Source organism: Platalea leucorodia, assembly GCF_965183815.1.
Source record: "Platalea leucorodia genome assembly, chromosome: 19".
Lineage (NCBI taxonomy): Eukaryota > Metazoa > Chordata > Aves > Pelecaniformes > Threskiornithidae > Platalea > Platalea leucorodia.
The window spans coordinates 375,836-403,038 of record NC_138841.1 but is presented as its reverse complement, the minus strand read 5'-3'; the positions used below and the strand labels follow the sequence as shown (position 1 = coordinate 403,038).

The window sequence follows — 27,203 nt, the reverse complement described above, 5'->3', positions numbered from 1 at the left end:
TAGCTTTCAGGAATAAAATATGCTGCTGGAACTGCTATCTTGTCTGCTGAGCTCTAGCCCCAGGCGAGTTTGTACAATAGGTTATGAACCCCTTAATAATAAGGATTTATAATGGGAATCCTGATAGAGTCTTAATTATGCTTATGCTGCAGGGTGTCATTATAATGCACTAATACCATACATATGGTAGATAGCGTGCCATTTGTTTCTGTGTGTTTTTATTTAATTATGGACTTTTATCTGAATAACTTTATTGCTCGGTGTTTCTGTTGTTGACACGTGCAGGCTTGCCGTAGCTTATCTTCCTTGTGACCAGGCCTCTGGACTGGTGATTTTAAGCTGCCGATTTGGGAAGGGGCCACAGAGGAAGCAGAAGGCATTGACCCCACGCGGGGTTTTTGCTTGTTATGTGCAGAGCTCAGAAAGAGATGGGCAATGGTGTGTGGTACCAGAAATCCTATCATAAGGGAAGGTAAGCTTGGGAAGCTCCAGGCAGGAGAGGTTTTGAGGAGAAACCCTGTTACACTGTCCCCTCATGCTCTTGGTGATGGCACAAGGTGCCAGTCCCCCCGTGTTGCAGAGGTGGGGATGCTGCTGTCACCCTTGGGTGAACTGCTGAACCACAGAAAGCACCTCAAGGGGGGTAAAAAAAAAAAAAAAAGTTTCCTGCTGGTTTGGCTCCCAGAGGCAACATGCTGTAGTTACGTGTGTGCGTATATGAATGTGCATGTGCACAGACACACCTTCAACTCTAAATCATCCCTAGATGATAACTCGTAGTTCCCTGCTCAGGCTTCCCAGGTAGCAGGGGCTGATGCAGCAATGAGGAGCCTGTGCAGAGCAGTAGAATAAAGCAATCTGTTACGTCTCATTCTGTTTGTACCTGATTTAACAAGTCTGAAGTTGTTATAGTGATTTAGAGGGAAAACGCCTCACGGGAGTTTTTCTTCAGTGCCCCTGAGTTAACTCTAAAAGCTGTTTTTCCAGGATAAAAGCATCAAAGGGGCTCTTCTTTGTATATCAAGGCATATCTGCATTTTAATGGTAATATTTGGCTTCTCAGAAATAAGCTCCCTGCAAAGGGGCATGTGTTTGTGTGTGCATGAGGGAGGTGTTGGAAAGAGAGCATTGCATGGAAAGGTTGGCCAACAGAGCCTGGTGTCTTAGGCACACTTCCAACCTCCTAGTTAACATACACAAACCTACCCTTCTGGTTGGCCGCCTTAATTTCGAAGCGGGGAAGCATGCATTTACTCTAAACAGAGCTGTTTTGTGGGGCTCAGAGCCTGGCTATGGAGCTTGGTTGGGGATGCAAGTGCGGGGTGTTACGCCTGCGGAGCTGCAGAACGGCAGTGCGGATCATTGCCCGAAGCAATGATGCTCTGACCACCTATTTTTCTTGGAGGGGATGGAGGGAGGGCAAAACCCTGCTTATAAACTGTCTGGGGTAGGATAGATGTAGCTCTCAGCAATACCTGGTCATCCAAATGCTGGCACGCATGTGTATTTTTTTTTTTTTTTTCCTTCTCCCAGGACAACCTTGTTATGTCCTTGGGAATCACTGATGCTGCATGCAGAGACTGAGAACAAAAATTCTGCATTTATATTGATGGTAAATGTAAGGGCTTTTCAGCTGTAGGTGAGGTTTTACTAAGCCCCTTCCAGAAGGCTCCAGTAGCATAAAGATGCCCCCGAACCTGGGTGAGTGTCACGCTTATGGAGTGCTGCTCAATTTTGTGCTTTCTGAATGAAGCTGCCTTTCCCTGCATGCAAATGAGTTGCTGCAGACAGCTTGTGTTGCATCAGGCTGTCTTTTATTTTGGTGATAAAAGACCCCGGGACTTGTTTAATCATCCTCTGTCTCTCTCAACGGACTCGTTGGCTCCAAACTTCAGCATTGTCTCGGGGGAGGATAAACTGGAGAGATGAATATGGACACCGGGGCTTCATGTCTATCAGGGCAGGGGAGTGGAAACGAAGCGCATCAGGGCTGGCTGCAGAGCAATGGCTCTGCGGGGCCATGCGTGCCCTCCGAGGAGCAGGGTCCCCGGAGGCTGTGATGTCCTGTACCTGGCACCACTGTCTTCAGCGAAGATGTGGGACCTGTCTCCTGCTGGTCATGCAGGGTGGTATCAGAGGAAAGGAGATATTTTGCATCCTGCTCATGCCAAAAGCCATTAGAAGCTTCTGCCATGAGTGCTCTGAGGTGGGGAATTACTTTGCAGGACTCTGGTGTTGAAATGTCCTCTGTCTTGCCAGCAGAATAAACAGCAGCATCCAGTGTGTCCTCCAAGCTGGCTTGGCTTTTACTGGCCTTCTACAAACAAAAACCTTTTTCTCCATTAATCAGAACTCAGTTGCTCAGGATAGTTTGTTTTAAGATAAAGTTCTGTTTTGGAGTAAATTGCCAGTTGCTATGTTTTCGTGGCTGCCTGCCTGCGTGGAAGAGCTCACCACTTACTTCCCCAGCCCCGGGATGACTGTCAGCCGCACCCAGCTCCCTTTTTTGGGGTATTTTTATTCTTCGGCAAAACGTAGGCAAATGTGAAAATAAATCAGTGTGCTTCAATCCTGGTAACCACTCTGCAGTTCCTTCCCATCCACCCCTTGCTTTGGTGTTTGCCGCAGGGCGCTCTCAGAACCTTGCAGCCTTTCCTTCTTCCGAAGTATTTTAGCTTTGCAATAGTTTGTCTCCTTTCTTGGTAGGGTTTCAGGCCTTGTTGGCTAAAATATCTTTATAGCATGGAGCCAGCTACCCCTCTAGATTAGGATTAATTTAGGAGGCAAAAGGATTTTGCAGTTTTATTTCTGTGGGTGTAAAACAAAAAAAAAAGAAACCCAAACCGTAAAAGACCCCACCCCACAACCTGTTCAGGGACGGATGCTTGGTGCTTCAGTGGAAAAAACAGGTTAAGCCAAAACAAATCGGAACTGAGTGTTCAGGCTACAACTAAGTCTGAACTGCAGCGCTATATTTAAACAGGGTATTTTTGTATTTTAATGATTAACGACTGGGAAAGAACAGCCTAAAAAACTGTAGCGTAGGCTATTTTCAAAGAATCTTCTCTTCCAGCCCCATCTTAGTGCAGTAGAGTGCAGCTGAGGACTGGCTGTGGAGGACAGGGATGCTTTAAAGCATTCCTTCCCTCTTCAGGTTTGTGTCCTTCCCCTGTATTCTTACTTTTGCAACCTCCTAACAGTTAAGACAATCAGCAATAAACCGGTGTTTGAGTTGGTGTGTGACTTGGGAGAGTCTTTTCATTTCATGGAGAGCCAAGGGCATGAAGCAGGATTTCCCTTTGCATTAATTGTAACACAAAGATTTGACTCTGCATAACCGTGACCTCCTCCAGATCAAACTGATGTTTAGCAAAGGATGGCTTGTGAAATATAATCCTTTGCCATGTGATTATTTCATTACTGTTCATTTTTATATAGCACAAGGCAATTCTCTGCTTTTGAGGAAAAGTTCGTGGGTGTTTTAGTGCTGAAGAAGCACCTGCAGGTCCTCACCGCTGTGTTTTGACTGCAGAGCTGTCAGTGCTGGGGACTGAACCTGAAAAGCATCAAGTCCTTCTCCTATTAGGGGAAGGCAGTGCGATTGAAACAAGTGAACTTGGCCTGGCACCCAGAGTTAATTTGCACTTTGAATCCAGCTATGGAAAAGGCATGCAGGGAAGGAAGGAAATTTTTCACGGTGTCAGACTGTGGCGACCTGCCCTGGGCAGGGGAACTCATCCAGTCTGAGAGCAGAGCAGGCTGTGATCTGGCTTCATGTTGTCCTCCTGTCTGCAGCTTTTGGGCACCTGTTAACCTCCACGCATGGGAGAAGTTGTTTTTAGAAAACTCTTATCTACATTTAAAGGAAGTGAAGGGATGGGGAGAGTCCTTTTATCCTGCACCGTCCTCTCCAGGGCCATAGTACTGCAGTAGGCATTGCTACTTCCCAGCGAGAAACACAGCAGAGGAGCTGACCTTTCTTAAAATGAAGTTAAAATTTTCTCTTATCATTCATTCTGCATTGTGAAAGTGCAAAACTGTAAGTGGGTGAGGGTGGAAGAGGGCATCCAAGCATGGAGTGCGGTGGGGGAGGGCAAAATGCTGGCTCTACTTATGCAAAAATGCTGGGAAATAAATGGGATTTATTTGTAACGAGCATCTGATGGGAGGGAGCTTACCTGGCTCTTGCCAAATAGCGTTCAGAGTTGTAGCTCTGACCAAAGAGGGGCTGCAAATGTGGGGTTTGAATCTGCCACAGAAACATGCTCTTGTGCTCTTTGCCTTTCCCAGCAGCGCCGGCCGCAGTCCCTGCACATCTTCAGAGCTGGGTCCCGGCACAGCGTAAGAGATCTGCAAAGCGCTTTGCCTCTGTTGCTGGGAGACAGTTGGCGCTGGGGCTGCTTGAACAAACACGCTTTTCTCCTCACCTCCTCTCTTCCCTCCCTCCCCACCTATTTCCCCCCTTGGTGACTGGTTATAGGAAAAGCTTGGCTGGAACCAAGTGATTCTTGCTCCAAACGAGACTAAAGAACCTCACAGGCTTCCAGATCTGCTGAAGTAAATGTCTTTTAGATAAAGATCCCAGACAGTAGGTACAAGAGCGGCTCCAGCTTGGAAATATACCTTGTAATGAAGCTAATTGACATAAATCTTCAAGGCTTAATGGCCTTAAACTTTTGGAGCTTGAACTGAATTGACCTCAAGACCCAAATTCTGCAGCAAGCCCTCAGGGTTGTGGTAGTATCCCAGAAATCCTGCCGCAGCTTGGGTTCAGTGCCTGCCTATGGAAGTGAATAAAACAAGCCCTTGGTCTTATTTGGAAATGAGGCGTGTTTTGCACCATCCCTATATTTCCTTCCAGTCTAGCATGGCCTTTATGTACTGATGACACGTAAGGGCACCATGAAGTTTCAAGGCTTTGCTGGGGAGCATTTGCTGCTTCAGAGGGGCAAAAGTGGGTAAAGCAGGTGGTTCTTGCCAACATGGTGACTGACATTCATGAGACCTAGGTTACCTCTGGGTTCCAGTTGGTAACTTCTGCTGAGAAATATGAGGCAATTAATAGTCTTCAGTTATTCCATATCATCTACAGGCTTGAGCAGGAGCTGCTGCATCGCTCACGCGTCCTGCAGGCTCCATCACAACTAATGAAAAATGGAAAAGTTCTTTAAAACAGATCTCATGGAGAGGAGCAGGGCTGATGGAGTGAAGGTGACTGCCACAAACACCTCCAATGGAGAGAAACAGTTAAAAGGCATAATTAGGGTAGAGGAAAAACTCAGCATTACAAGGCAGACTTTAAATTCAGGTTTTTTCTCTTAGCTGGTTCCAGTTTAGCTGATCCCACACTCCTGTTGCTGATACTGTGGAGTTGCTGATTTACACAAGAGCTGTAGGTTAGCTGACAAAAAAAACCCAACTTCTTGCAGTTCTCAAAGCTGTGTTTCTGGGGGTTCCTTCTTCAGCCACACTGAGTCTAAATAGCAAGATCAGATGACACGATGACTAGCCGTGTAATTTTTGTCTGAAGCAATAGCTAGTGATGTGAGCAATTGCAAAATGAACCACCCTGTCTGTGTTTGATTTTTGTTATTTAAGGGCTGCCTCTGTCCACTTGAAATCAGGATATTTTTACCTTTTACGTGGCCTCATCCTTTTAAACTTGAGCTTAAAACACAAAATCCCATTTCTTGTACAGATAGCTGCAGGTTTTGATAAAAGTTCTGAATGGCTTGTGTTCTGTAAGTAAAAGCTTTCATGTCCCAGGCTATCATATCACTTCTCCTTTGCGATTTTTACCCTCCTTTGAAAGAAGGGGTCTGATCGCTCATCCAGCCACCCTGTTAGCCACTCTGTTAACCCTCATGTCAGTGTTTGATGGCATCTGGCCTTTGTCCGAGACCTGCGCGGCCCCGGCAGCCCGACGGAGAGCCCGGCCTTGGGGTCAGATATCTCCCAGCTGTTTTAGCCACACACGTGTTTTAGGTCACATTTGAGTTCTGGTTGTGTCCAGGGGCAGAGGAGCGATGAACGCTTTTGCCTTATGCACTGCAGGGCAGCATGCCAGCGCCAGGACACGTGCATCCAGCGACTTCAGAACCCTTCCTTTAACTGAAATCTTTTTAGACCATACTTCACTTTTCTTTCATACATGTTTGAATTCTGACTATTGCTTTTTCAGGCTGGTCTTCAAAGCTCCCAGTAAACTAGGATTAACTGTATTTCAAGCCCAGTAGAAGTGCTTGTCCTCGTGGTTTTCTAGGGGCAGAGGATCCACATCCTTTAATGACTCTTCTATAGATCGCATGAATGCCTTCTCCCTGGTGAGATTTAATGCTACAAATGCACTGCCTGTCTGCTCCCCACAAACAGGAAGGACTTTATTGGAGATCTCACTTGGCAGGAGCCTTTTAAGACTGTCTGGTTTTGTTTCACCAAAAAAAACCCTCCCCAGTGGAGCTCAGCTTCAAGTTGCCGTTGATTTTGATTGGAAGTCAAACTCCCAGCTCCCTGCAGGGTTTCCAGGGGTCCCGCTTGCTGGCCAGGCAGTTTTGGGAGCTCGTGCAGCTGCACCAAGCAAAGCGTTGCGCTGGGATGCGGGCAGTGCAAAGGCGGCTGGGGGATGAGGTCCAGGAAAACTTGGACTCCTTCCCCAAATCTATCCTTAAAAGACCAGAAAAAAAAAAGTTGTGTAGGAGTTGAAGTTTATTCCCCCCCACTCTCTGTTGCCAGTCGATGTATCAGCTTTGTGTTCAGCTGCAACCGCTCTGAAGTGCCTCGCAGGAATATTTTCTTGGGAGATTTCTGTTCAGGAATCTCTCACTGGGGGATTTTTTTTTTTTTTTTTTTTTTTAAAATGTTCTGCTTGGTTATAGATTGAAGACTGGGGTAAGCAACCAGACCTGAGCCTCTTAAGTGTCTCATTACTCTTTGGAAAATAGTGGGCTTCAGTGCTCTAGATTATTGAAAATTCTGAATTGACTAACTGAGGTGCAACTTATCAGGTCTTTCATCTTAACAGAATTAACCTAGTAATTGTCACTGTCAGTTTTCCCTCTGCAGCATTGCATTAGAAAGCCTTGATTTAGAAATTCTGCTCAAGAATTGTTTTTGAAAACTTTCTATTCTCATTTAAGAAAGTATCCTGTGTGTTCTGTGAAAATTGCAACTTGCTTTTTTTTTTTTTTGTGGCAAATGCAGTCATTTATATGCAACTCTTAAGTGGACTTGAAAAGACACCATCTCAGGCAGTAGTTTTTACCTTTTTTCTTAATTGCATGAGGTTTGCCTTGAGCTATTGACTGTGAATCGCTTAAATCAGCGGATGAAATTGTCTTCAGCTCCCTCTCCTGGGTAGTTAAGGCATTTGCCCCCATGATGTTGCTGCTTTTGCAAACTTGATCTATTTTCAAACTCTTTCTAAGCATCTCTGCTCTCAGTGGAAGTGTTGAGGAGTCCATGCACAGGATTGGGAAATGTGATGGTTGAAAAACAAAACAAACCGAAACAAAAATACCCAACAAAACCCAGACTGAGGTGAAGCCAAGTTTACTTTCTGCATGCTGTGAAAGAGTTAGTGAACTGCACTTCTTAAGCTTTGCTGCTGGTGAAGGTGGGGCTGCATGTTTGTACAGGGTGAGCTGAGGAGTTTGGGGTTCCTTTCCTTCTCCCTAGTTTTATGCTCCAGAGGGATGGTTTTGTTGGAGCTGTTTATTTTCAGGCACTGGCAAGTTGTGGAAGGGAAGGCTCTGTGGAGTCCCAACCTCTACGCATCCCTTCTGAGTCATCCATCCTTGAGAAGACTTTTCCAGGCAAGGTGTTAAGGCTACCTTTTCTGGGTCAGAGGTATCTTAACATCCTTTCCTGGACTTCTTCGGCAGTCGTGTGGCAGGTGAAATCCCGGGGCTGCCTTTAACTTTTCCTGAGGCTTTATGAATAATGCAGCATGTGCTTTTTTTTTTTATTTTCAGATTGAGAAAATCATGAGTTCTATCGGCGAAGGCATTGACTTTTCTCAGGAGCAGCAGAGGATCTCAGGTAGTGTACTCAGCTCGTCTGTGTCTGTCTTGGTTGCGCTCTGTACAAAACCAAGGTGCTGGCTCCTGCGTGCAGAGCTCTTTAACCTGCTTTGGCTCCCAGAAGGGAAAGGAAGGCTCTGGCACAGAAGGAACAGACCTCAGCTTCCCAGCATAATGCTCAATACTGCTACCAGCAATTTTAATTCAATACTCCCCTAGGTAGATTAATTTAATTTTAAATAATGCGGCTGTCCTTCCCTCCCAGCAGGCTTTTGGGGGAAATGGGCTGGGTGAAGAGCATTGCGGCTGATACCCCCAGCCTGATGGGAAAGGGGGGGACCCCAATTACCCCGGTGTTGATTAATACTCTACCAGTGACAGCAGTGTGTGTGTGTGTAGGGGGTCTTGTTTCTTGTTGAAACTGCCTGTTGATAAATTTTGGGGCTTAGTATTACTGTTTAGGATATGGTAAATTTTGAGGTGATATTTTCCATCTTTGAATAGCTTTAAACAAAGGCTTATTGCTGAGAATTGTGGAGTTTTTATTAGTGGCTTCTGCTAACTAAAGTGACTCCTTATATTCCTTCCCTTGAGGTGGAGATGAGAGCTGCTGGCTTGTGTGAGCGGTCTGGGACACTTCTTGTGCCCTTCTGCAAGCTTGCGGCAGTAAAACCAGCTCCAGAGTGGCTGGCTCGCTGCCCCTGCTCACACAGCCCAATAACCACTGTGTTCTGATACTTAAAATTTCACAACAAGGCTTTGCTCAATGTGTAGGAGGAAGATCAGGTTTTCTGCATGTGCAAGAAAAAAAACCCTAATTTGTAGCTGAAAAATGGTGTAAGGACTCCAGCCAGTATCCTAGGGATAGAAAGTTCCACTGATCTCCTGGCTCCTACCATTACTGTTGTTCTCGACATAGCCTCTGAGAAAGTCGAACCGATCGCTTACAGTTCTCTCCTGCCTTTCAGAATATGTTTGTCTCGAGTTTCTGTTCTTCTCTGGTGGGTAGCAACAAAATTTTCTTTAAGCAGTCAGTCTGAAACAGAGCCGCTGCATATTTGTCTTCTGGCTGGTCTCACAATCCTCACAACAATCTTGCTTTTGTTTCAAATACATAATGCAGTAGCAAGATGCTCTTTTTTCTGGCTTTTTTCAGTTATGTAAGTGTGGCTCTGTCCCTTTGGAAATGAGCAGAACCTCTCTATAGCCCTCCACATTCTAGTATTTTGTTCTTTAAGGCTCACAAAATCCTTTCAGCCCTGGGACAATAGGATGGGAATTTTGTATTTGGAGTTGTACACCAGAGTGACTATAGCGAAGATATCAAATATCCTCGTTATCTCCGTGGCAATTCACCCATCCCCGCTGCACATTTGCTGCTGGGCATGTTTGGAAATAAAGCTGCTCTGCGGGCACGGTTGGGACGGTTTTCCTCTGGGTAAGGCAGCGGCTGGTGGGGGAGCGCGGGCTCGGAGGGGCTGTCTGGCCGCCGGCGGGGTTCAGCGTACATTGGGTTGTGTGAGAAGGTGTCCTTTCGAGGCTGCTCGTATTTCACAGATTAAGAAACCTTTTCATGGGGACCAGGAACACTTGAGCAAAGCCTCTGCGGGGCAAAGGGTCCTGCTCAGGCAGTTTGTCTTCACTGGAGCTTACCAAGGGCCAGGTTTCAGTTTGGTTGCAATAGAACAAGGCATAAAGAGCTGCTTCTGCCACCCAGCCTCTAAAACAAACCGTCTGCAGTAGCTGGAGTGTTGTGGCAATTTTCCAGCAAAACCACTGTTTTTCTGCAGCCCATAAAATGTTTTTGCCAGAATATTTTAACATTTCTTCTCCAGCTTTCCACCTGTAAAACTCTAGATGCCCTACTGTTGCTTCAAATCAGATAAAACTCATCATAATTTCTTTTTTCTATATATTTCACCTACATACTTCTGTGACCTTGAAGTGTGTAGTTTTATTAATTTTATAATAAAACTTCATAAATAGTGTGTGAGATGCTTAGCTTTTTCTAATTTCCATGAAACAAGGTGGAGAAAGAATCGTAGTGTCATTTAGAGCATTGATTTTCCTCAAACAGAGCAACATCCTCCTCCAGCCATGTTTGCAACTATTATAACTCTTATCTCTGCACTGCAGCATCAGAGTGACAGGAGATGATCCTGGGTTCAAACACTCTCATTTCCATAAATGTTGTACGTAGAGGCAGCTGGGGTGTGGGGAAGAGCAAACCCTGTGCCGAGTTTGTGTTCAGGATCTGGACCAGGGCAGCAGAGTCGGGACCAAGCCTCAGTTAAAAATCTTCCTCCATTGCTCCTGCAGTGGCCTCATTGCATGCCTTGGCTCTGCACATCAAACAGGATTGTTTTGCCATTTTACCAGCTTTTTTTCCTATACTTTTTTGTGCTTTCTTTTGAGGAAAGTAGATGTGAAGGGGAGGTGGAACTAATAGAGGAAGGAGGCTTTGATATCGGTGCAAATGTCCCTGGGTGTGTCTCCATACTGTTTGCAGAGCAGGGGAATAACCTACCCCTTTCCCAGCTGACTCTCTCAACACTTCTACATTTCCAAGCTGCTCGGGAGGTTTATTTTAATTCTTTTCTTCCCGGAGTGCAGCTGCACTCTGGAAACCAGCAGTTTAAGGAACCTGTCCTCTCCACTGCTGCAGGCAGAGCCGTGGGTCCTCGGGAGCGTTGTCTGTGCATGGAGCTGAGCCTGTGGCCTTCAAAGGAGGAGATAATTGCTTGGCTTTAATGGTGCCTTTTGAAACGGAGCTGTTTGTACTGAGACACAGCGCGCAGAGCTTGATTAAATGGATGCTGATGAACTCTGCTGTCTGGGGACCAAAGGTGCCTAAATACCATGTACTGCTCAAGGGTTTTAGAAAATCTACGTCTTGAAATTGTTGTCGTAGGAAATGCTTTCTGATGATGAGACCAGTTCAGCTGTGGCAGTGCTGTCCTCTGGGATACTTCCTGGCTGACCAAGAGCCACTGTCCCAATAGCTGGGAACAGTCCTGCTTGTTTGGGGACACGGCCTTCTCCCGATGCCTCTTGGATTTCTGGTGGGGGAGGATCGTCCTCCCCGGCCACTTCTGTTAGGGCAGCGGCTGTGCTGGGAGCTGGACTGGGGCGATGCCAGTTGTGGGTCAGCACGGGTGTCGTGGTGGCCGTGCTCTTCGGATGTGGTTAATCTGCTGTGTGCCTCACCTTGGGTGATGCTCGGCTTTTTCTGAGTATTCCTGTAGGTATCGATATCCACTAAACAAAGCTGCTTGCAGGACAGGTGCTTCCCCTCTGTACTTTAAGCATGAATTCCCTTCTCTGCCTTTAAATCAGGAGCAAAAAGCAGAACTTGAGCTTGTTTGCCTTTACTGCGGCGTGATGGAGGATGCTGGAGAGCTGCCACCGCGAGGGATTCTGTCCTTTTAAATCCTTCACCTCCAAACTGCTGCATCTGAACTGCTCCGGGTGGGCAGCATCTCCTCTTGATGAGATGCTAATACGCATCTGCACACGCAGCTCACGCTTGCCGTAATAAAGCTTATCTCGTATCCATTCGTCACTTGGATTTTTGCTTTGATGAGGAGGAATCCACCATGCATTCCCAGTAGGAGTTTAACCTGTGCCTGCCCTAGATACTACGTACTGATTAGGGCTTATGTTTTCTAGGGTCAAATGCCTTCACAGCGGGATGCAAAATGGTGTGTGGTTTTTGGTGTAAATCAATGGCAACCGCTTAGCATCCCGCTTTGCGACAAGCCCTCCCCTCCCCGAGCTGGTCTGTAGCTGTAGCAGCGTGTGTGATGGATCGATACCGTTAGTGAAGAGGTCTAACATGGAGGGGAGAGGAGGAGCCAGCACTTCAGCAAAAGCTGCTGTTGTGCAGGGAGTTTTCAGCAAAATGGACACCCAGGAGCTGCCTTGTCCTTAAGCCATGTGTTTTCCTGCGGGCTATGCTGTGTTATGCTTGGTTTGGGATCCCTCGTACACACGTCAGCTGCTGTACATATTCCCTGTTTCTCCTTCCTTTCCTATGAGTGCAGCTAGCCAGAGAGCGGGCAGTGCTTTGCCAACCCCTTGCTGCAAGGATGAAGGCTGTCCTGGGGTGCATGCACCGTTACATTTTTGTTTTCTAGCAGTGTTTAGCTTTTGCTCCTCTGGACTTTGCTAGGGCTGTTTTAATGTTGCAGATGATATCACAAATGTGCAGGGAGCTGCAGGGAACTTTCCAAATGTTCTCACATCCTCAAAAACAGGTGAGCTTTGAGGATTTTGGGGCTCCTGACTAGTTTTGTTTCTGGAATCACTAATTTGCTGGAAAGGTAAAATGCCTTGCTTGGCAGTTACTGTGTAGATTAGTATGTTTGGAGTCTGTTTATACAAGCAGCTATTGCATACAGCTGACATGGGTCTAGGGAAAGCAGGCACCCTTGGAGTCATGCTGGAACAAGCCCAGGCCCTGAAATGCTTGGTTTCAGGTCCCTGCCATGCCCCTGACTTCCCATACAAATTTGGGCAAATAGCTGGTTTCTGTACCATCAAGCTTTCCTCCATAAAACAGGGTAACAAAACTTCCGTGTCTCGCCATGGTGTTATGGGCAAGCACGTTAAACTTCTGAGGCCCCTCGATGGTAAGATAATTAGATGCATCTTGGCATCTTTATAGAATTTGGAGCTAGAATCTGTTTCTTGGCCAACAGGTTCAACCCTCTGATATCCTGGTAGAGCTTGTAAAAAAAGTCTTCCAAATGTGTTTCCAGAGGGTGGGGTGGTAGAGGTGGGAGGAAAGAAGTCTGTCACTGATCCATGTTGGAAAGTGCTTTTTGGAGGCTGGAGAATCAAGGAACACCATCTCTTAAAGCGTACCAGATTCCACCTAACCTCTGCCTTAAAGGGTTTTTTGGCCTGGGAACAGATATTTGTATTCACTCAGTGTGTCTCTGCCTGTGTGTTTTGCAGTCACGCATTTATTTAGCTCCAGCAACCCACTTCTGATCACCTCTTCCTCCCAGACATGGGTCAGAGGGGTAGGGGAGTACAGGTCTCATAGCAGAAACTCAACCCCGCTGCACTGCAGCGTCTCATCTCGCTGCTGGCTTTGAACAAGAAACCTGTGTGTCGCTTGCTGTGTTACGGTGATTTGTCAGGCAGTGTTTCTGTCCCCAAAAATAGAGGAGATGAGTGGTCTCTGCTCAATAAATCAGCTTGATGCAGGCAGGAGGTCTGCTGCACTGGGCAGGGAACGCATTTGGGGCTTGGTGAGTTAACACTGCAGTTGACTTGAGATGTAAGGAACGTGCTTGGTGTTTTACTTGACAAAAGAGGGAGAAATTTGTTAGCAATCTGCATTTGGCTAATTGATCTTAGTTCCAGTAAAGTCAGATGCTGGCTGTATTTCTTGTGTCTGATAGCATTACTGGCTATGTTCTCCATGCCTATCCATCTTGCCTAATGCACTGCCTGAGTTTATAGCCCCCTCAGTGGATGTAAGGACTTTCAGCTGGTGATCATACCCAGCTGTGGCAATAACTGCCTGACTTGGTTGTCCTACATGCTCACTTTGTGTGTGGGCAGTGGTTTCATCAACACTTGCTTGGACTTGCTGTTTTTTTCTTCCTGGTGAAGCTTGGTCGTGTGTCTTCAGGCCACACCGGGTCATGTTAAACTGTTAGCAGTTTCCATGAGCAAATGGGGTGATGCTTTTTGTCCAGCATGGCCCACGTACTTATTTCTTCCTCCTAACAGACTCAAACTTTGCACTAAAGATCATTATTGAAACAATAACTTGTAAAAGGACCTTTCTGAGCCCTGGTAGCCCTCTCCCTTTCCTATTTTCTTTGAAGCATGCTGTGTTACTTGAAAAATGTCTTGCAAGAGGAACTGAATTGCTTGGCTTGCTTTTTTTTTCAACTTTTCAGTAATTGTTTCTAACTACACTCTATTGACTGTTTCCCTCTCTGCTGTCTGCAGACCTTTTAAAGGTAGGATTCCTAAAATGTGGAGTATAAGGAGAAGGATGGAGCTGAGAATGAGGAGTTTGTTTCAATCAGAAGTTGTGATCGGGCTCTTGCTGGGGGCACGGTGACTGAGATGCATTTGCTCCCATGTCATCCTCATAACATGCAAATATCAAGTGTATTTTGGACTTCCTTATTTTCAGTCTAGGATGTTTTGGGGCATCTGTTCTCTTCTTTTTCTTTTTAAAGTAAACCCCTCCATCCCCCTCGCTCCAAATATCCCCCCTTCATTTTCTCCTGATTTGAAATGGTTTTAAAAACAGAAAACCGCACTTGGTGTCACTGTAGGTTTCCCCTTTAAAAGCTGAAATACATTTACGAGTGTACAAAAGGCTGAGTAAAGTAAATAATTTTTTAAAAAGAAATTCAGGAGCTCAGAGGAAGCAACGGCTGTGGTTTCATTCCCCCTGCCAATACCCCGACTGCTTCCAGAAATGCTGTAGTAGGCAGCAAGCACCTCTCTCCCGATAAATTAGTTCTGAGCTAGCCACAAATCACTTGGAACTGTCAAAGCAGACCTGTAACATCATTTTTTGAAAACCCAAGCTGTGTAGTCCATCATCGAGTAAATATTGAGAAGTCAGTAATTTCCACTAGAGAGTTATAAAGCTGCTGTCTCCCTCCCCTCTCCTGCAGCTTCTGCTGCGAAGGCTGCTCACTGCTTGTACAGTGGATGGAAAAGCTGGGAGGGGTGAGAGGATGAAGAGAAGGGAGGGACAGGCAATGCGAGAGCAGGAGACAGGACTGAGAGTGGAACGGCAAGCGTGGAGCTCGCTGCCTTCAGACAAAGCACGCCGCTGCAGCGCTCTGCAAGGACACACAATTGCTCGGTGAGGGGACGCGGCTGCCTGGCTGCTGGCGGACCAGCAAGGATCGACGGAAGGGAAGGATGGAGACGCCGGGCGAGCGGGAGCTTGTTGCATAAATTCCAGGTTTAGATGCTGCCCTTCTGTACAGGCTGTGTTAGGGGAGGGAGACGGAAACCTTTTGTGATCTCTGCGTTTCTCGTGCTGCAGTGTGCACTAGAGAGGCTGGCCAGCTCTCTCGAACTCGCCGAGCACGGCTTGCCTGGCAGAGGAGCTCTCCTGTGGACCAGAGCAGCAGGATCCCTTACCCCAAGAATTTCCAGATAACACTGTGAGCTCTGCGTTGTGCAGCCATTGCAGCGGGCAGGGGTGGGAAGGATGGCTTGGAAGGTACCAAACAGCTTCAGCTGACCTGAAGGTTCAAAGAAAGCAAACCTGGTTTTCTGATCATCTTTTTATTTGCATATACCCTTGAAACAGATGTGCTAAGAAGCCTGAAAAATTCTGCCTGTCTTGCATAGCAAATTCCCTGATGAAAAGGAGATCTCTGAACTTTTTTTGTCATATTTAAGGTCTCAAGCTTTTCTAGAGGAGAGTAACAAGTCACTGGACTCTCTTCCCAGGGGTGAGGGCAGGGAGAGCTTGTCTGCCCAGCTTCTGTAGGGTGTTGGCAAGAATCTCATTTATCAGAGGCTGAGAGGAGGTGCCAGGGCATGTCTCGGACTTGAGCTGCTGCAGCAAGAGGAGAGAGTGTGCTTGCATTTGTTTTCTTTTTGTTTTGACGTGGTTTGGAAGCAAGGAACTAAAATGCCTCCTCCTCCAGAGCTGCTCCCTGTTTGAGTGAGGGGCTCGGATGCAGCAGCTGTGCTTAGCTGAAGAAAATGAAGGAAGGGCAAATACAAGCATGCACCAAACACCTGGCAGGACTGAATGTATTGGGTGAAAACCGTACTGATTCCTCTGTCTCTCTTGCTGTCACCCAGTGCAGCAGTGTAATTAGACTCTCCAGTGCAGCGAGCCCGGTCCGAGCACTGTGCTGAAATGCCATGCGTCTGGATAGGTTGTAAAATGACAGTGCCAGGACTCTCAGACTCATGCTCGGGGTCACTCACACCTCTGCTCCTCTTAACACCATAACGGAGAGAAAAAAAGCCCTTACCATGGTTTGCCTCTTTCAGGACTGCTTGGGGAAAAAAAGTATAAGCCTTTCTTTTCTTCTGCTGCAGTTTGTGTGCTTTCTTTGTCTTGCATGTCTTCCTGTGGACAGCTGCTCTAGTCTGGCTTCCGCTGCTTTTCTGAAAGTCCGTCGTGTCTGTTTTGTGTCTCAGCTGCATGAAGATGTATTTTCTCTCTAGCTGCTTTGTGCCTCCCATGCACCTGGCCCTCTCCGCTGGCCCACTGAGCAGGGTAGTGCCTCCGAAGTTGCATGGACGAGAGGACCTGCGCAGCTCTGTGCGTTTGTGAGCAGCTTCGCTCCGTTCCCTCGCACCTACGACTGGCTGGGAATGCCTTGGGTGAAAGTTTGCTACCCTCCTCCCGCCCCCTTCAGATGAGCCAAGGAGTGGATCCGCATCCCCGTGGGGTTGGGCTTCGTATGTTTGCCTGGCAAGAAAGTCGCCTGAGCCCTGAAAGCAGTGCATGTGATGTCGTGGTCCCAGGAGTGCTTCTAAACAGTTTGCCCGGGCACGGTGTTTCTTTTTCTGAGTGTTAACTGGGATACAAATTAAACGCGGAGCCCGCGGAGGCACTGGAAGCTTGTTGTCCATGGTCTGTGCACAAGAGAGGAATTGTCTGCCAGCTGATTTGTTGTACTCTGACCATAATTTTTTGAGTTTCTTTATGGTAATGACTATGATGTGGCAATGCCATCTGTCTTCCTCAGAGTGCCGCTGCTACCGCCTTAATGGTTTTTCCCTTTTCAAGCGTCTGCCGATTCCTCTCTCGTCAGGTTCGCGGATGCTGGAGCAGAGTGTCGGGGAGTGGCTGGAGTCCATTGGCCTGCAGCAATATGAGAGTAAGCTGCTTTTGAACGGCTTTGATGATGTCCGCTTCCTGGTAAGTTGCTGGTTGGGACCTGGGGGCTCTAACATATGTGGTGGCCAAACCTTTGCTTGTTATCAATACCCTGTGTCAGCTGCGGAGCACATCTGGGCCCTGCAGCACAGCAGAATGGTCTTGGGGGGGGGGGTGTAGAAGGTTAGACGAAAGGAGGAGATGAGGGTTGTGTTGGGTCAGGGTCATTCATCTTCACATTTAATTCAGGTGTTACAGGTTTTTTCACTATAATTTTGATATAAAATGTTATTTACCCTGCCCCCTAAATCTTTACTATCCAATTTACTCCAGAAATGGGAACTGAAATTCACTAGTGTTTTGAAGAAATCATTGAGCAGTCTGTGTTCTGGACTGTGAAAGAGGTGGTAGACCTCCTGTTGGAAGTACACTTACTCTAAGCATGCAGGCAGGATATTAATGAGCTGTACTTAATTGCATTGACACCGTTGGCTCTGAAACCTAATGATGATAAGACTTAATGTTGAGGGTTTTTTTTTAATAACTAATGTCTAGAAACTTAAAGCTGCATGGTGTAAAAATCTGAGAATTCGTATGGAACGATGAACTGCAAAGACAGAAAATCTTGGGGCTGTGGGAGGGTTCTTCCTGCATGGCTTAAAGAAATGCTTTTTGAGTGTGGACTGCAAGTTTTGCAAATAAAGAATTTCTAAAAATGGATGTAAACCTTTGGAGAAGTCATTTGGGCTAATGTAATATTCTGCCTTGGAAAGGGAGTGGGGCATCTCTTTGGTACTGTGGACGGAGTGGAGGGGTGATATCCAGGAGGATATGTGCTTGACAGCTGTATTGTGAGCTGGGTGAAGGGGTTCGGAAAACACAGCGGCCATCTCACAGTGGTGAGGGTACGTGGGGGGGCAGCTGGAGAAAGAAGGGAAGACTGGATAGGACATGGATGGATGGGCAAGGAAATGCACATTGGAGCAGCATCAGTAGGGGTACTTAAAGGCAGGATGTAATTATGCTTTTAAAAAAAGACCTGACCAACAGTATAAATGTCCCTGTGAATGTCATGGGATCTCCAAGCACCCCTAAAAGCTGAATATTGTGGCAGTATCCAGCCATGTCTCCTGGCCTCCATGACAAGCAGCTTATCCCTTTGTCTCCCCTCAGCCTGGCAGGGTCAACGCTCCCCTAGAGAGCTGGATTTTACTGTGGTTTATGCACCTTCAGTAGAGGAACAGCCAGCGACAGGCGATGGTCTTGCCACGCACCCTTCTGCCTCTACCCTGCCCTGTTCCTGCAGTGTGGCACCTTCCCCCTTCCTGGGGGAGGATTTGGGGCGAGCTGCCCCTGCAGAAGTCCCGGCTGCCCTCGCTGGGCTCCGGCACTGCCCGCAGCCATGGAGGACCAGGGACAGCTCCCAGTGCTGCTCCCCATCCGGTCCCGGGGGGCTCCGGCCCCTGCAGTGTCCCACCCAGCGGGTCCCAACCCCTCGGTGGACCCTCGGCCACTGGGACCGCTGCACTTCGGGCAGGTGCATTCAGCTCTGTGCGAGGTTTCGGCATCCCCTGCACGCTGCAGGGGTCTGATTCAACTTCTGGAATGCTCTGGAGATGGTACAATGAATTTGAATTAAATAATACCCCACAGATCCCTGCTTGGGATCCTCTGCTGATGGATCTTTGACCTTTGTGGTATCAGTGGGCTGCTCTCACTCCAGCAGTTAGTAGATAAAAATGCCTTTACTCTGACTGGCCCTGCCTGACAAGTGTGATGATAGACCTCTCTCAGCACAGAAGTTTAGTAACGAAGGAAATTAACTTTCTGCTTGTCCCAAGAGAGGTAGGAGCTCGAGGCTTGGAAGCAGGAGTTTTTGACTGTGCTTATTTGCAGTAAATAGCAACACTTAGTTGCAAACTGTCTGATGCAGAATTTTGTCATTTATATGATGAAAGCAAAGGCTCCTTGTACATGTCTCAATGTGATTTTTATGGTGTGTGTGGTAGGAGTTGCTGGATCACGGCTGGATGTTTTTCTTCCCTGTCCGATGCTGGGTAACCGCTCCCAGTGTAGGGAATCAGCTTTTGCTGGTTTCGGGAGGTAGGACGCTTGCCTCACTCATTCCTCTCAATTTTAAAAAGTCAATTTGACAGAGATTTCCTGCAAACCCTGGCTGATTTCCATTTTGCTGCTTATCCCTTTTACTAGAGAGTTGACCCTGGCACCCCTGCCAAGACTGGCTTTAAATCCTTTCATCCAAGTCCTGGGAACTTCAAGCTAATACAGTCAGCCCAATATGAAAGTTTAATTATTAAGAATCTTTTCCTTTGTGATGTTGCTTGCCTTCAGCTTCTGATGTGGGAGTAAAACCTTCAGATACGGTACAAATGAGGAACAAGTAGGTAATTTGTTTTTAGTAGTGATTTTGATGTTCTCAGATGAATTATTAAAGTTGTTGTAAACGCTGAAGCTGGCTAGTGCAGCGAGTACTGAAAGGACCTGGATGCTTGGCTCCTGGCATGGCAGGCTGTCCATTCCTTTTCTTTTTTACATAACAATTTCTTTATTAACTGCCACTTTCAATTGCTAATGAATAATATTTCAAACTAAGTGGCATTATTTTCCTGGAGTTAAATGGTTTCTGTGAAAGGATTAGTCCCTATTAGGGCCTCATTATGTTAAATATTTCAGGGTCCAAAGAATGCTGGGTAATGGTTTACAAATTACCAGATGGGCTATGAGGCCAATTAAGTTTTAGTAGCAAAAATTAAGAAGTTGGAGTCTTTTGATACAGAAACGCTCTTGTTTTCTGTGTAAGATTTCACATTGCATTACTCCCTGCGTATAGTGCTGCGGGGTTTTTTCAGCATGCCGAGGATGTTCCCTTTGCTGCTTGAGTCCCCAGGTGCCCGTTTGTGAGCAAACAAGAAGCTTGTACATTGGGGAGACAAGAAAAGCATTGCAAGAACAAGCTCTTAGATGTGTAGTGATAGTACAGCTGTAAAACAGAGGTGGCGTCCTAGAAGAAGAGCTCTTTAACATACTCGTGAAGAATAATGCTCAGCCTGCAGTAGACAGTAATTCAAAGTAGGATTAAGAAAACAGTCTAACAAAGAGCATATTCTGTAGCTGCGGCGGGGACTGGGTGAAATCCGGTGTTTGCTGGCACACTGGCATTTGGTGCTGTTCTTCACTTAAGAAAAACAGATGTTTAAAATGTAATATCTACCCAGTAGGTAGTACAGAGTTGGTAAGAGACAAAAACTGGAGGGTGCAGAAGCCTGTCTGGTGCCTTTTAGTGCTCATGTAGCCCTTAGTTTAGCCAGTTATAGGTTTCAGGAATTCCTGATTCCCTGTGTGTTTTCAGTTGGCTCTTGTGTTAATCTGCACCCTGTATTACAAAAGCCCTCACCCCCCAGATAAGGGAAATGATTCATGAATGCACAGTATGGTAAAGTGATTTTGAAAACTGCTCTGTAAATACATTGGGCTTCTTAATTAGATGTTAATCTGGGAAGGCAGAAACATGCATTGTTTCCAAGAATAATAATTCCATTCTTTTCAGAATCCAGAGATTCGTTATTAGGTGATTAGCTGTGCTTTCCGGACACGCGACCAGCCATCTCGCTGGTGATAGCTCTGCAGGCTGCGTGTCCAGCAGCACCGAGGAGAACCGGTGAGCGGGGAGGGGGCGATAATCCTGCTTCCCCTCTCGGGGTCTGTTCGTGCGCTTTGACAGGCAGCACTGACAGCTGAAGGAGACTTTGGAGACCTGCAGTTTTCACAGGTTTACGTTGAAGAGGCAGGATCGGAGATGTAAAGCGTAATGTGAGCCGTGAACATTTTACAGGTTTTCCTATAAAAGGGGAAGGTAGAAGTGTATTTCAGCAGATAGCTGGGGTGGGTTGTGAATGTCAAGCTGAGGCTTCTCTGCTCTTGGGAATTCCATCTCTGCATCTGGGACAAAGTCTTAATAACTTATGGCTGGAGGCCTCGTGCTCCAGCAGGACCCCTTGCCCACCAGCTTGCGAGATCAGCACTTCGGTTGTCAGCAAACTAAAAATTTCTGTTGCAGTTCAGGTCTGCTTTGGTAAGAGAGTGATGACTGCAGTCAGGACTGACCCCCCTCGTGTGTGTGTGTCTCTGCCAGTGCTGTTTCTCTTTTGGGGTAATTCAGGACAAATAGAGTATTACTTGTAGTACCGGTTGGTTCTGAGCAGTGTCAGACAGGGCTTGTTGGGAATATTCTCACTTTTGGAACTTGCGGAGATTTTTGAGGGCTTGTGAATAGGTTATCAGGGAAGAACAAGTCGGCACAACCATGGTAAGGAGAAGGGAATCACAAGTGTTAATGCGTAAATGCAATGGCCATCATCCTGCCTGGGCAGAGCTACTAGGCATTTTAGGAACTGGAGCTGGGATGGGACGCTGCAGACAGGCTGAGTTTGCAGCACCAGCCTCACTGATGTGTTGCTTTGTTCCAGCGCTGAAAGCAGAGTTTCTTGATCCATGTTTCCATGATGTAAAATTCTTGTTAAATCTGCAGAAGAAAACAAAATGCTGCAGCGTTGATATGGCACACGAGAGCATCTCGGTGATGCTGACTGATTTCACAGTCAAATGCAAAACCAAGTATGTTGATGACTAGTTCAGAGTAAAGGATCTTGATCAAGTATTGACTTCAGCCAAGGGTGGGTATTGCTAACACAAGTCAGCAGGATTATTTAAACATCAATTTGATGTGACGTTAAAGCTTACTTGCCAAGGTACGTGTTTGTGGGAAGGGACTGAAGTCTATGTTTATTTCGGATTGTGTGTAATCTTTTGGCTTGGTTGAGGGAAGAGAGGGGCTATAAAAGATGAATTTAGGTAGCTTAGTTTTCTAAAAGACTGAGTTCTCTTTCCAAATACTAACCTCTGCATATTAGGCCATATTTTTGTGTCTGGAGAAATTCTTATATTCCCTTTAAGTTGCCTACAATAGCCTTGTTATGGTGTTTATGTGCAGTGCTAGGAGAGACGCTTTCCCTGATTTTCTTGCTGTTACTCTCCAGCACGAAGCCTGGGGTCCAAAGGAGCAGATTCTTTTGCTCATCCTCTCCGTTGCCACTGAGTGACCTTCACTGCCAGCATTGCTGGCTCGGGACAATCGGACTACGACACTCAACTTCTGCTTTTAATGTGGGGCTTTAATTTGAAGAGCAGCCTGTTCAGCCAGCTGGGGATTAAAAAAAGCTAAAATGGAGATGGTGCTTCAAATACTCCTCCTCTGCTTTGCAGCCTACTGGAATCCTTTCATTAGAGGGGAAAGGTTTATTTGTGCAATGGGTAAACATAACTGAATTGAAGCTGCTAGCTGAGTATTACTGGCATGGGCTGTGCTGTCCTTGACTTAGCAAAAATAACAGTTTTACAAGTAGAATAAAATCCTCAGCAGAATTTCATGCCAAATGTTAACAGTACTAATGAACCAAGAATACCCCACCACTCAAAAGAAGCCAGCCCTGCTACCTCCCACGTGGAGGAATGCAGGCCTTGGCGGGGGGTGAGGGGGGTCAGGAGACCCATTGCCTCATCCTTCACCAGAGGAGGAAAATAAAAGGTCAGATCACAAAACCGTAGCAATGAGTGAGCAGTGTCGTTCAGAAAAATGCACTATAAATCGACTTAATTGTCCTTCACCGGTAATGAGCTGGGGGAGCTGTAAGAGTAGGAAAAATGTCACAAGAACATGGACCAAGAGGGATTCTGCTGCTGCTAGAGCTTGGTCCCATCGCGTCTCCTGTGATCGCCAGTGCATCTGCAGCGGATGCTCCCTTTGGGAGGTCCACAGGAAACTGGTTTTGCACAGTGAGATGCACAGTGCGTCCCAGTGCCCTACAGCAAACACAGGAATGACCTAGAGGGAAAGGCCAGGCTGGACTCTGCTGTGTTTTGGGAAGGAAAGGACGTTGCCAGTGTAATAAAAAGGGATTGCAGTAATTCATGGTGGGATTCCCCCACAGAAGTGGGGAAGGAGGTGCCCTTACCTGCACCCTCACTACAGTATTTTGTGATCCCACAGGTCCCATAAATGTGTCTGAGATGACTGCAAAAGCTTTTCCCTCCCCTTGGAGGGCTGAATGCTTGCTGCTACCCCAGACAACTTTTCAGGCTGACATCGGAGAAGGGCAAACCTCACATGCTCTGGCAATTGTACCATTATTCTGTAGTTGAACTTTTTATTCAGTCCAAAGATATTTTGATTCACAAATGAGCAGGTAAAACAGAACATAAACCATTTTTTATGGCTTTTTTTTTATTGTTCAAGCCTGGATTCCCATGGAGTATGTGGAAAGCAGCTAATGCTGATTCAATGAGACAGCGTCAGAAACAGAACTCTGTTCTCTTTGTGTAGTGCCGTGGGCTCCTCTGGTTGGTTTTTTTTTGTTATGTTTTTTGGTTGGTTGGTTTTTTTTTTTTTTTAATTTTTTTTATAATTGGGGAGAAGTGGTAGAAACATGATGGCATTGGAAGAACAGGGTGTCTGCAAATAATTTAGAGCACTGACATTAATTTGTTTAAATGTAATTCAGTGCCATGTTAGATTAGCCTGCAGTGGTCTTTGTTATGAAAGAGCCGCCTTCTTCTCTCCTCTGTGTGTGTGTGCAAGCAAACGGTTGATAAAAATGTAAAGCTGAGGCATCGGCTTGGTGTGTGAGCAAGCTGAAGTGCAGCTCAGTGAGCGTCTGCCAGGCTGGGTCCGAGGACAGCCCTCCCAGCACAGAGCTGGGTCTCCCTCGCCCTGCAAATCCCCATGTTTTGGGTGCTGCCTGACATCTGCACGATCTTCACTTTCACCCGGTAGCTGTCCTGCTGGAGCACGGGGCATCTCCTGGTGTCCTCAGTGAACTGTAGCTCTGCTTTGCATGATCCACTTCGTAACTACCCAGCTTGGCTCGCAGATGCTGGTCTGCTGGGCAGCAGCCAGGCTTTTAGCATGCTCTGAGAATGTGTGCGCCCCAGAGCTGTTTTCTATTTTCATATAAAACTTGTCATTTTATAGTAGTCATCCGGGGAAAACTTAACTGACATATTCCAGTAGCGTTTTGTACCCAGTAATGATCTATAAAGAATAGTGACCTATCGGAGATCCCACAGACAAGGTTTTACTGCTTCTGCACTTGGTGAAATGAAGAGAAAACTTAGTGTGATTGCAGCTGTTGGAGAATACTTTAGCATAGACCCAAGTAAGCCCCCGTGTGTAGGTTGTGCCTGCGCAGGTAGGCTTGGTTTCAAGCTGAAGCAAGCCCTGTTCATCTAGGCAGAAGCTCTTGAGTGGTTGGTTCTGGACTTGGTCTTCCCAAAGCCTGTCCTGCAAAGCTCTGCCCTGCAGTGGCGTTCGGTGACTGAGCTTATAAACTGGTGTGTGTGGAAGTAAATACTGCTGATACCTAGAGGTGCTGGCAATCTACCCTTTAACAATTGCTGATCAGATTTGGGGATCTCTTTGTCCTGGTTCATGCCAGCTGGCAGAGTTATTACTGAAATGGCTTTCATTTATTTTTATGACATAGGCAGGGAGTACATCAGCCACATTATGTGGTATTGTCTACTGTTTATCATTGCTGCCAACCTACTGGGAATGCATTTCTTCCTTGGTCCCCAGACTGATTTTGATGCCCTGGATGAACACTCCGTAAGAGTGGAATCGAACCCTTGCATAACGGTTTCTGCCAAGCATCTGAGTAGGAATCGATTCATACAATGAAATTAAATTTTTTTTGACAGCTCTCCAGTGGGTTTCAGATGCTAGTTGGGTGGTTCACAAGGACTGTGCTTTGTCCATGATGGTATGGTTTTTTTGGGTTTTCTCAGGAAGGGAATGGTGAGAGCAGAGACGTGCAATGATCTGGGGTTTGAGAGAGCGTTTTGGCTGCTCAGCTGCAACTCTGACCGGGGAAACGAGGCAGGGCTGCGCTGAAGCTCCCAGATGATGGAAATGGACTTCATGGAGAGCAGCAAGTTCAGAGTGGGTTTTGAGGAGCAAAGTGGGTGGACCAGAACTGACAATTTAGAGGATACTTACATTTGATTAATTAGTAGCTCCAGGCCCAATAAACATTTAAAAAGCCATTAAAGTAGCAGTTAATTTTTTTCTCTCAATAAAATTGCCTGAACTTGACAACCATGACCGATTCCCTCCGTCGCCATTGTCACGCTGCCAGTCTGCATGGGGAAGAAAATTAAACAAAAATGAAGTGGCTGTGTGCTAATCTAGGATTTATTGTAAGTTTTTATATACGAGCCCTTTCCACAATCAATGCTCTGTGAAGAGCTAAGGCTTCGTTGTCGTGCCCTTAGCTAAACAAATACCTTCCCCCCTCCCCGGTTTCCACTGAACTATCTCAAACTGCAGATACTATTAAGGCAAGGCACAAAGCCCCGTGGATCACAAGGCCAATTACAAAGACACATTCGTGTGACCAAGTGCTGGTCCGCTGGCTTTGGGGTCATCAGCCTGCTCCGAGATAAATAAGCCACTGGTGCAGGTTTGTTAGATGGGGCTGAGCACCCAGGGATGGCTGACGGAGCTGTAGGTATTCAGCATTGCCTGTAATCAAGGCTCTATTTTGGGAGTTTTTAGCTTTGGCTCTATTATGGGAGTTTTTAGCTTTTTTTGTCTGTAAAAGGGGGTGATGCTCTGTGCTATCACCAGGGGTCTCAGGTGAGAAAGCTCCCAAGTGCAAATCATGCAGCTATACAGACAGAACACAAGCTTGTTTCTAGGACAAACTTATACATTAGTCCATTAACGAGGCATTAGCTGCTCTTGTCCTGTGGAACAAGATATATTAGCAGGGCTTTTTACTCCAAGTGCAGATCTGTACAGCTCCTTATGCAGTAAGGGGGTCGAGGCTGGCCAGGCTCTGCGGCGGGAGCGGGGCTCAGCTGGTGGCTCCCTGCACCCCGCTCAGATGGGTTTGAACACACAGCTCGGAGGGGCTGGATGAGGCCAAGTATGCAGCCTCCAAACCCTGCAGGGGAAGAGGGCTCTCTGTCCTTAACTACTAATAGATTTGGGGATGGGGAGCTTGTTGCTGGCTGTGGTGGCTTTGTCAGGTCCCAGGAATACCTTCACTGTAGCTCATCTTTCTGAATTTCGCTGCCTTCCCCCATCCTCAGGATGCTGCCCGAGGCTGCGGGGCCATGAAGCCTGGTGGCTTTTTACAAGTCTGGCAGCGGGAGTAACCAGGAGCTCAGGCAGAGCCACGCAGGCTCGCCAAATCCCCTTGCTGAGCATGTAATTGAGCTGCTATATTCTGGACTGCAAACCCTGTACTGCCTACTTGCATTAAGTTCCTGAAAGCTGCAGCTATCCGGTACCAACATGACCAAAATGAAGGTTCCTGATCCTTTTTTCATCTGAAAAGGAGAAATCTAAGTGGTGTTGAGGCGAAGGAAGATGTTTTCAGGACTTGCTGTGTATTATCCCTGTTTAGGCTGGGTCTATGGTGAGCAGGATGTGTCTCCATCTGCCACATCCAGGCTTTTGGTTGCCAAAAGTAAAGCAATAGCAGTGGCAGCAAAATCCTTGACAAGATGCAAATTGTCTTGAATGTACTGAGGGGAAAAAGAAAAAGAGCTTTGTATGCATTAATCTAAGAAAAAATGGATGCTTTGGCTCATCCAGCTGAAGGCACTCTGCTATAGATGTTTGCAAAAGCCTTTGTAGTCTGGAAAAGCTGTGTTTGGGTTTTGCATCTGTTGCTTTTAATAGCAAACACATTCTGGTCCCCATCTTCCCTGCAGTCCGTCGCCTGTCTGTAATACGGGGTTTAGTAACAGAGGCAGCACTTGTGTTAGCATGAACTTAGTGAGACAGTCGACATTCATTAAACTGCATTGCTGGCTGGATAAGACTACGCGTCCTATACGAAACTTTCTTTGCCTTGGGCCCTTCCTTAGCTGGAAAGAGAGGATGGACCGATGCCAGGCTCTGTGCAAGAAGCAGCATCTGAAAATTGGGTAGTTAAGTGCCTGCAGAGTGCCCTGCTGGAGGAGGATTGCTGGCAGATTTCAGCAGCTCTGATTTTGGCACGCGTGCCTTCGGGGTCACCTAACTAGCAGGAGGGGACGCTACCTTCCTACAATCTAACCTCTGACTATGCCATTTTTTCCTTTAATGAGAAACCTGGAGTCTTGCAGGCTGTTTAATTACAGTGCAAGATGTGAAGCATGACTAAAGCAGACCCTTTCTCTACAAGCTTGTGTTTCTGCAGGCGGGTCGGCTGCACCAGCATCCTTTGGGGCTCCCTGGTGCAGCCCATACGAGGATGCTGTACTATGTGGTGCAGTACTAAAGT

The 27,203-nt window shown here is 46.7% G+C and overlaps 1 protein-coding gene across 7 annotated transcripts in view; it reads left to right on the top strand.

The window, feature by feature from the left end:
* The window catches only part of ANKS1A (ankyrin repeat and sterile alpha motif domain containing 1A), a 167,238-nt gene that overhangs the window by 63,514 nt on the left and 76,521 nt on the right, over positions 1 to 27,203 (top strand). For all 7 annotated transcript variants that reach the window (XR_014230171.1, XM_082330161.1, XM_082330158.1 and 4 more), the window contains 2 exons: positions 7,971 to 8,037; positions 16,790 to 16,896. Coding sequence is in view for 6 of the 7 variants with exons in the window: in XM_082330161.1 (XP_082186287.1) it covers positions 7,971 to 8,037; positions 16,790 to 16,896 (174 nt within the window). In the remaining variant the exon portion in view is untranslated. The remainder of the gene's footprint in view (positions 1 to 7,970; positions 8,038 to 16,789; positions 16,897 to 27,203) is intronic.